Below are 12,516 nucleotides of genomic sequence, written 5' to 3'. Positions count from 1 at the left end.
GCGCTATGTCACGGGACTCAATTTCAATTTTATTCCAGCCTTCTCCTGATGCCAAGGAGTGGGCTTCAGAAATTGCCTGCAATTCCACATGAATAACAGATTTTTCCACTATGATTGATAATCAAAACCATGACATGTTTTCCAGCTAACCCCTAATTACCTGCAAATCGAGAAGACAGACTCATAGCACGGTTATGAATTCCACAATAACAAACAAATTTTATTAACAAGTGCTAACAGAACATGAGTAGCTGATTTCAAGTCAACAGGAGTGACCATGACAAATGGCACTGTACATAAATCAAACAAATTTTATTAACAAGTGCTAACAGAACATAAGTAGCTGATTTCAAGTCAACAGGAGTGACCTTGACAAATGGCACTGTACATAAATAAAACCCATGGTAATGGCAATTTTTCTATTCACCTTGACCTTGTCAATGCAACATCCACAAAAGTTAGAACCCTTTTACAAAAATATAATGTTCCATATGCATCATAGTAATTTCCCAAGATTGTTGTACTGGAAACAGGTAAATGAACAACAATGAAGGGCACATTTGTAATTAACAACAGAAGTTTCCCTGTTAATCCCACGGTTCCACCCAATGCAAAGGGACCAAACCAACCCATCCAATAGTGTTGCAAAAGAATGCTTCTAGACCACAACAAATGAACCAGCCATGCAAATAGACGATAAGGATCACTTCTGCTTCAACTCTGTTGCCTATATTCAAGACTGATTGATTTGAGTTATGATCCCTGTTTCTGCAGTCCTATGCTCATCTCTCAGAAAACAGCAATCCAATAAAAGGGAAAGAGCCTCGGGTTTAGATCTGATGAACTAGATTGTCAAGCAGTTGCTTTCCTTTTAGTTTCAAGTACACAACGCTCTTTGAGGGCTACTTGTGTCTCATCATCCCTTCCAAGTAAAAAAAGAGCTGCAGCTTGCATATAGGATGCAATGTGCCATAGGGGAAATCACTTGGGCTTGTGATGCATTATTCAAGGCTTCCTGTGGCATTTCACTCATGAGATAAGACAAACTACGGCGTGCAAAAACTATCGGAGAAACCATGGTTCCAACATTAATAAACTGTAGAAATTTACACTGCTACTTCGCATGTATAAACAGTTCAAGTCCTCCCAAAACTATAAGCAATCACACAGCAGTTTCATTCCAAAGTGATTAGCTAAAGATCTCTAACAGCTAAACAATGTAACACCACAGCTGAACAGAAACCAACTAAAAAATGAAGAATCGGAAAGAAACACTTATGGAAAAAATAAAACCTCGTAAACATTACAATCGAAAATCAAAAGTCACATATATGAAACTGTTCCCCTGCGTCTGATTCCCATCGTCCAACACTGCCATTGCTCAAACCACGGAAATCAATACACAAAGTTCAATTATATGACATATAGAGAGAATCAGAGAGATAGATATAAACCCAGTTTCTCTCAAAGAGCACACCTAGTTAAGATACTGTCCGAAGCATCAGATCCTGCCTTTGAATCACAGAGTTCCCCTTGATGGCTGGAATTCAATTAATAAAAGATTAAAAATAAAAATTCCACAAGACAAATGGAAGCTTTTTAAATCAAAAGAAAGGAAGCCAAAACAAACCCCGACCCAAATCCGTCCTCTTCTCCTTCGCTCAATCACTGGGCTACTGTAAATTCAACTAAAATCAATTCTCATACTAAATTCAACGCGGGAAGTTAATCGATACCCAACCAAAGTTTACATAGGAAAAATCTTACCTAAGGTTGTGGTCTTCGCCAAGCCTCCTATGAATATGTTTCTGCACAAAAAAAAAAAAGAATGCCCAGAAAGAACACGCATCAACAAAATTGAGCAATCGACGACAAACACCCCGAAATAGGGGGAAAAAAAATGTCCAGCAATCTAATGACCTTGAAAATGACGAATCCAAGGGAAGATCAAAATCGAACACAACTATTAAGGAATGCGTGTTGCCTCTGAAAATCACCTCGGCTTATATAGCCGAGAGATCAAGGAACAAACATCATTTGATGAATAGATTGTGGAGCGTGCCAGCACACAGCCAAAAGGCCAAGTGTGCAATTGGAGATGTAGAGAGCGTGTTCTGACTTATCAAATAATTGTAAGACGAGGAAGGAACTTATTCTCAGCTGATAATTCGATGCCTCTAGATTAAGGATTTGGTGGCTGAAGGTCGGGTGAGTTGGGTGTAGTCGTAAGAGTATGAGTAAATATGAACTGTCTAGGTCACAGGGCTTAAGTCAATTGGATCTAAGTAATAACAAGTAACAGTAAAATTGAACTTGTAACGAATGAAATCTTCAAGATTAATAGCTACTATGCAACTACGAACAATAAATAACATGATCAAATAAACAAAGCAAAAAGACAATAAGGAGCAAATAAAAGATAATAACAATAAAACTAAAATCTGGAATGGCTGAAAATTATTAACTATTGTTTGAAAGAAAACAAAGAAAACAACTCAAAATCGATACTAGGCTACAAGGAAAGTAAAGTAATTGAAATTGTAACTAGCAGAGCAAACTAACTAAGGAACAGACAGAAATTCTACCTAAGCAAAAAGGTAAGACGAAAACAAGAAAAGCTTGATGCCTTGAGTTTCTGGAGTTGTGTGTGATGTCTTCTATTGATGCTTCTATTTATATTGGCTGCTTTGTGACTTGAACTGATCTCTTGACTCTTTGAAGTTGAGTGGAATTCGGCCTCCTCTTGGCTTAATGACTTTATCTTGATTTGGCTCCAATACTTATCGTCAGCTGACTTGACGCTGGACTCTATCCTGACCGGCTCTGATGATCGTCACCAATGGTTGCTAACTAACCTTGAAGTAGACTATCTTGGATTGAACTCTCCTTACCGGCTAACAAACTTCAATTTGGTTGAAATACTAACTTGATCAAATTTCACCTTTATCACTTATCGGCCTTCTCCGTCAATCGACTATTATCTTCTCAATTTGAGCTCGAGTTGAAAACCGACTAGAGTGACTTGAACAATTGGCCGATGGGCTTTTAGACAATAAATCTCTTTTTCGAATTGATGACTACGGGCCGGCCGATAACTAAAAGCCTAGCTTTTATCTTACTCAACTTGGACCAAACGAAGTGTCCAATTATTCATCGGCCACCATTTCTGGGTACCGTCCCAAATTACTTGTTAAGCGGCTCATTGTAACTAAAAGTCATTCAATAACCATGCACATTAGCTATGTCTGAGTGAACATGCAAATGTGGGTACAAACAATGCGCAGACCAACTAATGGATGCAGAACACAAACAATCCTTTATTTTATATGTTTCATTATAGTACTGCATATTTGAGTTGGTCCACTAACCGGCCTGTCTACAGAACTAGTTCGTGCTGACATGATATAGTCATATTATATATAGTTGAAACTGTAAAGAGGGATGCAGCTGAAAAGAAATCAAGTAGGTGAATTATTGTTAGATAATGGAAACCATCGAGATTGATAAACTGAAAAAGGAACCAGCAGGAAAAACCATCAACCCAAACTTCACCTGTCAGAAACAAAAGCAAAGCGTTGATTATGAGGATCCTCTAGTGCATGTTTGAGCAATATACGCTCTACTTCAATCATGGTTGGAGGCAAAAGGGAGGAGAGCGATCGAAAAAGAGAGAAGATCAGGCGCGAGCTGATGGCTTTTCATACGTAAGGGTGAACGGCGGGGTCGTAGAAAACAAAAAGATAGAGGGGTAAAACCGTAGTTTATGGATATATCTGTCTGTAATTAGAAACAAATTATTTAGATTATTAAACTACATCCTCACATTTCAAGTTGGATGTCACTTTTAGGAGGTCCTCTCTCTATATGGTGCGTGCATGTGCAATTCATTCTTGTTTCATTTTTCATATTGTTTCATTTTTCATAGAGAAAATGAACCAAACAGTATCCCACATTTTTGCTATTCTAAACTTTCGTACCTTAACTTCCAAAACTTTCAGATTGGTATATGAGGTTGTCACCTAGACTCAATTTTAGTATCTAGAGCTATTAGTTCCGTTACAGTGCGTGCCACGTGACATATTTTGAAGGATATTTTCATCCCTTCATATTTTAATTCATTTTTCTTTTTCTATACTTTTTTTTTCCCCTACTGTTCTTCGTCTACTCTCTCTCTTTTCAGTTCTTTTTTATTCACTCTATGGGTATAGTGTTTGGATCCATATCTCATTTGGACACCCATCTGCCCTTTCTTCACAAAATTACAGGGGAGGAAAGAGATGCTTAGTTCAAAATCGGTTTGTTCAGCTCACCCAATAAAAATTTCAATTTTTATTCTTTTCCATCTTCATGCAAACCCAGAAAACCCTGCCTTGTAGAGATCCAAGATTGATTCCAAAACGCCACCACTTATATGAAGCCCAGATTGATTCCATCCAATTCGAAGGAGAGAGAGGGTACGTCCCGGACCAGCGGCACCCTTCATTGGCTACCTACTCCTCCGCCGCCCCGGCCAACGCCCTCCGACATCCCACACCACCGGCTTCTTCTTCAGGCTAGGCTAGCTACCCTTTACCCAGACTCCGAAACCGAAGTCACAGTGAGCATACAAACTTAGCAACCAATTTCCAGAAGCTAACTACACAAGGCAATATCCAGATCTTTCAAACAGATTTCAACTCACCTTGTGATCAAACTTGATCAAGATCAAAACTCCAAATTTGCAGGTCTGCATCCGACGAAGAACACAACAGCCCAATTTCCTCACTTCAGCCACCAACCAAAAATTTCCAAACTTTACTCCCAAATCAAGGTCAGTCCTCACCTACCAACGCATACAAGCCAAAAGCCAAGGAAAACCTGAAAAGTCGTCGGCGGTGAAAAATCACGACAAGGCCGAAACTATCCCAAAATTGAAAATCATTAAAACTCGATCAAATAGAAAAACCAAGTATATCAACACGTAGAACGGGACGAAAGGATCGATTTCCATACCATATTCACGTCAAACGGCGGCTGGAGTCGCCGAAAAATGCAAAATCCACCGGAGTAATCTCGAAGCTTCCGGTCGTGGATTCTCTGACCACGATCGATGCATGGATGATCTTAGCCACAGGGTTGTCGGCGACGTTGAGACAAAGAGGTTGATGCCAGTGCGTCGCCATGCTGTGGCCGGATGGCAAGAATACGGTCAAACCCAATCATGGGTCGTCGGGACACCGAGAATGATCGAGAGCAATGAGATGTTCGAGGTTGATCTAGAACGTTCGATCAGCCTTTCTCCTATTTATAGTCTCCCTCTAATTAATTTCGATGGTCGATAACCATATGATTTTGCAAGGAAAAAGAAAAAAAAAGTATAGAAAAAGAAAAATGAATTAAAACATGAAGGGACGAAAATACCCTTCAAAATATGCCACGTGGCACGCACCGTAACGGAGCTAACGGCTCCAGATACAAAAATTGGGTAGGCATGAGAACTTCACATATCAATCTGATAGTTTTGGAAGCTAAGGTATGAAAGTTTAGAATGGCAAAAAAGTGGGACACTGTTTGGACCATTTTTCCTTTTTCATAATGTTTTACACATCGTAACTAAACTATCAGCAAGTGAAGTATATGAAAAGGCATAATCCACATTACACTATTTATATATATATATATATATATATATATATATAGAGAGAGAGAGAGAGAGAGAGAGCCATTAGAGAGCGGACGCCCGCAACCCAGAAAAAGTGCGGACGTCTCTCTTCCAGCCTCAATCAAGCTTCGACGGCGTGGTGAGATTGAGGCTTGCCGGAGGGGGGCTAGGGGTCTGAGAAGCCGGTCTAAAGTCGGGTGGAGTCACCGGAGATGAGGTTGCGGCTCTGCCCAGAACGTGCAACCTCGATCTCCTCCGACCTCTATCGCTACCCTGAACAGTCCGGGATGCCTCCGGCCTCCCTCCTACAAGCCGCGCCCCTCCATCGCAGCTTGGAAGCTACTGCTGCGTCGACGTCTGAACTTTAGCGACAGTGCGGATGTCCGCCTGTGATCGGGCCTATATATATACACACACACACACTCAACGAACGAACCAAATCTGTCAAACTTGAATCGTTCATACTTATAATTATAAATTGCCGTTTTGAATGCCTTAACGATCACTGATTTAGCTGAAAATTTGCAGAAATGATTTACATATTAAGACTTAAAAATTGAATAGTTGAGATGTAAAAATATGATCGAAAAGTTGGTCTAATGCCTTATCCCTATAAAAGACCAAAAAAGAGATCTCTCACTAGAAGGGCCCTGTGTGTGTGTGTGAGTACATAACCAAAGATTTACACATTTTCTCAATAGAAAAACTTTGCTACCATCTTGAAGCTAATGAAATTACACCCTAATATCATTGATAAAGGAAATATTTAGAAACTACCCGCTAATGAATCTCCTCTTCTCTATTAACTACTACAAATTAACCAACATAAATGTATCAAAATTAGGTTTCTTCTGATGAAAAAAGTTACAAAAATATCTACATTCATTACAAAAATGATTGTCCAGGCAGTGGTAGGTGTTGATCCGTTTTGGTTAAAAAAACAGTGGATATGCATCTGCAACACTCAAATGTGGCAGTACTTAGATTGGCTTTTGGGAGCCATTAAGTCATTAACATTATAAAAATAGCAAATGGTCACTACTAGAATTTTGTTCATTTACATCAGTCCAGAACCGATGTAAAACTAAATTCTGACCGATTTCTTTGTGGCTGATGTAAAAGATCCAGACATCACTTTAAGCGTGTCACAGACTGATGTCCCAGATAACGACCAACATCGCTTCTTAAACACAAATTGATGTATAATCGTTACAATCATCATAATTTTGTATGTTAACTATATTTAATTCTTCATATTTTCACATTTTATGCTTAATAAAGAATATCTCGAACAATATCTAAGTAAACATTTAAATCGATTACAATTTCAGAAATGATGTTTGGAACCCTTCTAGACATCGCTTGTTGTTTCTAAAACCGACGTGTTGTTTCATTATATACATCGCTTTTGTTTTATAAAACCAATGTTCTTTGTTTAATGATACATCAGTTTACTTTATGGTAGGTGATTTGTGCGTTGACAATAGATTACGTTTTGGTATTTAGAAATCGATGTGCACTGGTTTTGGGTACATCAGTTCTGTGGACACAATTCGATATATTGATAACATAAAACATCGATTTTCATTTTGGTACTGATTTCTAATCTCTCAACTGACATCGTTTTCCTTGGCATTACTGTTTTGTTATGCTTTTATATACTTCACTTCATTTTGACAAGCATAATGTGCAAAGTTTGCATCTAGCTGCTGTTGGGAAAAGAAATGCATTCCCATCATCCAAAAATTAAGGCTTTCCATTAATCTTTTCAAATTCATGATTCAACATAATTCACAAAATAAAACCTCAAAACTTACAAAGGCTAGTCTAGACATTTGATCTAGCTTTAGAATTCTTATCTGTAGCCACTTTAGTAAACCCTATTGGAAATATTTCAGTGTTTGGAGCAACAACACAATACTCAAGAAGGATCAGTCTCAATAACCTTGAACTCGACACTCCTCATTCCTCCTCTCACAATCAAGAGATTACCCTTCCTCACAAGGGTGTAGGCCTCCAGGAAATAAGCTGCAACATATCAGAAGAGTACATAAAGTATAATCAATTAGCAACTTCTGGTCTCTGCCTACTAAATGAAGTATAATCATGAAGAAATAAGTGCAAAAAGGAAGCTAAAGTAAACTTGAGCACTGAAAGACTTAAGGGGTTCCTTATCTTCCTTGAATTTTTTCTTGAATCCACGGTGACCAAAGTTGGCAAGCTTAATTAACTCTCTTGCTGGCTTCTTTAGTTGTTGCATTCAACAGATGATCAGGCACAACTCGGTGAGGAGCAGGGGGTTTCTTGCTCAGAACCTTGTCATGTTTCAACAGATCTGCGCAAAAAAAAAAAAAAAAAATTAATAATGCTCATGTCTTGCAACTTGAACTGATACAGCGAGTATAATATGACTCAAATACATCCAACCACAGAAGTTTGGTACCTAGATCCTTTCGGTTAGCTACATATTTAAGATGATTACTTCTCAATAAAAACAAATTTCTAAATCCAAATAAATTTCCAAGTTCAACAGATGTGTAAAACTTTTGGTTAGCTACATATTTTCCAAATATATATAAACTATGCCATGTGTAAAACTTTCTCTACGGTAACTCCTTCACAGTGGTTGATAATAAAACCAGTATCAATAATTTGAGATTAAAACATGGTGGCATATGCCAAACTAATAGTAATAAATGAACTTCATATATATATATATATATATATATATATATATATATATCTTCAATAACTATAGAAAAGTCAAACTAACAGAACATATGCCTAAGATTAAGAGTAGACAGGTATCATATGCTTACCTGTCAAAGAAGCAGATCCACTCCCACCGTCAATTTCAACAACCTGTGTCAGTAGACAAAGACATGGGGAATTGAATCAAACTTTCTTTAGGTCCACATTAATTAAAACAATCTTGAATCATAATCATCATGAAATGCACTACCGGAAAATCTTATGAATAAAGAGTAAATAAAGGCCAAGCAAAAATAATACAATATCGTAATAGAATTAACAAAAGAAAAATACTATAGATAAGTGTGGTTGGTGATTGTGTGGATGTATTCAATAGACAAAATAATCTCAAAACTTTCAGAAAGAATTGAGGGGAAAAAAAAAGGACCTTAGCTACAGCAGTTCTACTCTCAACAGATGCAGCAGCATGAAGTGCATTAAACAAATCTTTTCTCATTTCTTCAACCTGTTTGATAACATTTTTTATGGTTTGATCGCGGTCAAGTACAAGTGAGGGCATTATTTTCTCTTCTTACAATTCTCTTTTAGCATCAACCTACTGCCTCTGACAAGGAAAATCATAATTTCAAGTTGTTAACACCCAAACAATAGTCCTTTGAATCTCAATAATATGGTTCCAATTCAAAAGGGTAATAACATAAATTCAAAACAACAATAACACAGTTCAATTAATCAACCAGGATGCACAAAAAACTTACGGACCAACACTAAGCACCCTGCACACTAAATATCATGAAGAATTCTGGCATAGGATATCAAGAAAACAAGAATGTACAACAAAACCATTGATATAACGATATAAGAGAAGGAAGCTAGCAAACACAGTTTTCTAGAACAGCTCTACTGGAACAATTAGAAAAATCCTAAATGTAAACGTACTGGAACAATTAGTCCATGATGCAATACAACCTAAAATGTATCAGAATTTTTGCTTTAGCAGTATCCCATCAAAAATAAAGAAAAAGAAATACAATGCATTAGTAAGAAAATGATAGTCCAAAGCTTACTAACAACTATACATCATTAACATTAATTCCAGAGACCGTATTTCATAGCTAATGGCAGGGCATGGACCTGAAAAGTAAAGACAATGTGTTGCTATAAAACAAAAAAAAAACAAAAAAACATTAAGAAGTAGAACCAAAGGAATAACTCAATTAAATCTACCTATAGTGTAACAGATATCAAACATACTATCAAATTCTGGAACAAACTTTATATAACCGAGGAGAAACATGCCAGAAATTTATGCCTCAAATAATAGATAATAGAAACAAGTAATGCTCGCCCTGTATATGAAATTCTCATTCACAACTAACATCCTTGAGAAGAGCAAAACTGTATCCAATATGCCAATAATAACCAAGTTGCTACAAAGTAAGTGATTTCACTACAGGGAGCAAAAGCATTGAAATTATTGTACGATGAATCTACCTTGTTCCTACTATCTCCATTGAATTCACTGTTTGGGGTCACGTTGAGTCAAAGTAGTGATAATGGTGTAAAATTACTTTCCACAGCTAGTTTCCTCAAACTTTGCTCCAAAGCTGAAGCACGAGTGTCCCTAATAGATGTATGAAAACGATGAATGATATATGAAAACAAAGATCACAAAGATCTAATTTGCAATGCCGCAACTAAGAGTTAACCCAACGAAACAAGAGTTAATTAAACATCTAAATCACCCACTAAATATAGAGATAAAAGACATAGTAGTCATGAACGACTAATGAAAAGTAAAACCTAAGCGTGACCTAATCAAATCAACCAATAAATACAAGATGAGAGGCTGAAGTCCATCAGTAAATATAGAATTGAACACAATAAATCAAGCCACAAGCAAAGAAAGGCTAGGAGGACAAATCATGAATTAAAAGTGCAAAATGATAGTTTCTCAAAAGAAAAATCCGGTTAAAGGCATAAATCCAATGAAAGCTAGATCATGTTCAATACAAATTATTCATCAGGAAACCTCTATGCCAATTTTACTTGTAAGCCTCCCTTTCGGAGTAGAAAACAAGTATTGAGGATGGTATTTTATTCCTCAGCACACACCCAACTGCATATAGATACACCATATAAAGTTTTTTATTCTAAAAATATATATGGCATGTGGGAAACACAAGGGGATGGGACTGAGAAAATATATAGATGAAAAAGAAAAAAAAAATCATACACTCTGAGAAAAAATTGCTGAATGAAGAAGACTCCCTGACAAAAGGATGAGGGCAACAAGCAAACAAATTATGAAAAAGACCAGGGAAAGGGAAGCCAGCCACATATAGGAGCCAAATTAACTGTGAAAGCAAGTCGAGCTTGTCTTCCACAGGCCAGCCATGAACATACACAATACAGACATTGATCCACATGAACATCTCCATGTATGTATCCATCACCAGTAAATCCTCATATGGACAACATTACCTTGCACTGAAGGCTCATTATGGTTGACCTCAGCAACGCATCTCCAACAATTGCTCTTAACTTCTGAATAAAACCATCCCGGCTGATCTTCTTGCACTAATAAAGTGACCAACAAGAGAAACAATCAAGATACACGAAATTATCACAAACATCAAAATACCAAGAATCCAAAATTACATACCCTGAATAGATCATAGTGAACATTAACCAATTTCATATCTTTCGGAGCAACTTCTTTTGAAATAGCTTCAAATAGTGCTTTAAATGGCATCCATGGGGATTTTGGAGTTGTCAAAGAGCTTGAGCCAATTTCAACAGGCTTTTCCTGTGATTTCTCATATTCTAAAGCTGGCCTAGGATGCCTCCCCTACAGAAAGAACTGAAGGTATCAGAGTATTGAAATTTTTTGAAACAGTGACAAAGGAGACAAACACCTCAAGAATACAACTGGTGGATCTTTAGCTAAACAAGTTATACAAAAAACCGAAACATAAAATATTCCAACAGCACTCCACCCTTTGACTCACAACTAGTAGATTCCACATGCCATTGAACCTGACACAGAGGTGTTCCAACAGCACACCATCCTTTGGCTAAAACTAGTAAATTCCACATGTCAATGAACCTAACACAACCATCAATCTTGCCCTAGTTCGAGACTCTATTAAGCAAAGTAAGCCTCACATTCTACTTCAATATTAAGAGAAAGAAAAGTCAGGTACATGGATGTCTTAGTGTTGGGAATCAAGTCCAGTTCTTCTCTGAAGTCCCACTAGATTTCAGAGAGAAGAATTACTAAATAAAAAAAGAGAGGTATCATAGAGGAGAATAATTATGGGATTTGATGGCATCTAGAGCACCGCAAACAGTTTGTCTTTGCTGAATTGAACTAAGAGGCAGTTTGGGGGATCTACAGTGCCAACACCAGACAAGTCCTCCTTGTTGGATAGGCACAACAAAATGCATATAAACCCAATGTCAAACATTCTTGCAAAATGATAGTTTCTCAAAAGAAATGGAGGACAAATCATGAATTAAAAGTGCAAAATGATAGTTTCTCAAAAGAAAAATCCGGATAAAGGCATAAATCTAATGAAAGCTAGATCCTGTACAGATCAAGATCCAATCATAATATTCAGAATTAAGGCCAACATATGTGTAAAGAACCGATACAACCTATAGGGATAAATCCATACACATTTGAAACAGATCTACTGATAGAACTTGAAACAAATTAATGAGAGATCTGGAGAAAAATGGACCTGCATATTGCACTGGATGAGGTCAAGATAAGTACAGCCATGTGAGTAAGACACAGCTGTGGATTCCTCCTGCAGTACAAGCAGCATAAAAGGCCGACGAGTACATCTCGATCTTCTTGGACGGCTAGCTCGGAGACGGAATGACCAACCCCTTGGTCTACGAGACTGCCTCTCCATTCATGTTGAAGCCGACGCTAGGGCTGGCGTGAAGCATCTTCTTAAGCCCAAAAGTTTTGGCGGAGGAGGAGGCGTAGAGGAAGCTAGGGATCAGAGACTGTGGTGGCCGTGGAAAGATAGCGGGAGAGGAAGGAGGATGGGGCTAGGGCTTCGCGGAAAGAGGGAGAGTGTGAAATTGGAAGATAAAGTAAGCGAAGGTAAAAGTGGAAAAACTGACCAAGTGTGGGGGGAATGAAAATT

At 37.7% G+C, this 12,516-nt stretch overlaps 1 protein-coding gene and 1 long non-coding RNA gene across 5 annotated transcripts; both read right to left on the bottom strand.

The window, feature by feature from the left end:
- Positions 1-285: 285 nt before the first annotated feature.
- Positions 286-2,187, bottom strand: LOC112189436. 4 transcript variants are annotated; one of them, XR_005804841.1, is made up of 4 exons: positions 1,921-2,187; positions 1,768-1,808; positions 1,631-1,676; positions 286-1,540 (listed from the first exon to the last, which is right to left on the bottom strand). It is a non-coding gene; the product is annotated as an uncharacterized LOC112189436 (long non-coding RNA). The 4 variants fall into 4 exon arrangements; XR_005804838.1 differs by having other exon boundaries at positions 1,637-1,676; XR_005804840.1 differs by having other exon boundaries at positions 286-1,673.
- An 8,296-nt stretch (positions 2,188-10,483) lies between these two features.
- Positions 10,484-11,612, bottom strand: LOC121052508 (inactive poly [ADP-ribose] polymerase RCD1-like). Its single transcript, XM_040517718.1, has 3 exons — positions 11,365-11,612; positions 11,019-11,204; positions 10,484-10,933 (listed from the first exon to the last, which is right to left on the bottom strand). The coding sequence occupies exons 1-3, from the start codon at positions 11,380-11,382 to the stop codon at positions 10,820-10,822; spliced, it is 318 nt and encodes a 105-aa protein (XP_040373652.1). The 5' UTR covers positions 11,383-11,612; the 3' UTR covers positions 10,484-10,819.
- Between the last annotated feature and the right edge of the window lie 904 nt (positions 11,613-12,516).

Source organism: Rosa chinensis, chromosome 1 (assembly GCF_002994745.2).
Source record: "Rosa chinensis cultivar Old Blush chromosome 1, RchiOBHm-V2, whole genome shotgun sequence".
Lineage (NCBI taxonomy): Eukaryota > Viridiplantae > Streptophyta > Magnoliopsida > Rosales > Rosaceae > Rosa > Rosa chinensis.
Note: the sequence above shows the minus strand (reverse complement) of the source record. Positions and strands in the feature narration are given on the sequence as shown.

Bases quoted from the DNA above. Each gene is read 5' to 3' on its own strand.
- LOC121052508 (XM_040517718.1), bottom strand. The intron at 10,934-11,018 runs GTATGTAATTTT...TCACTTTATTAG, and splicing joins TTCACTATGATCTATTCAGG to TGCAAGAAGATCAGCCGGGA.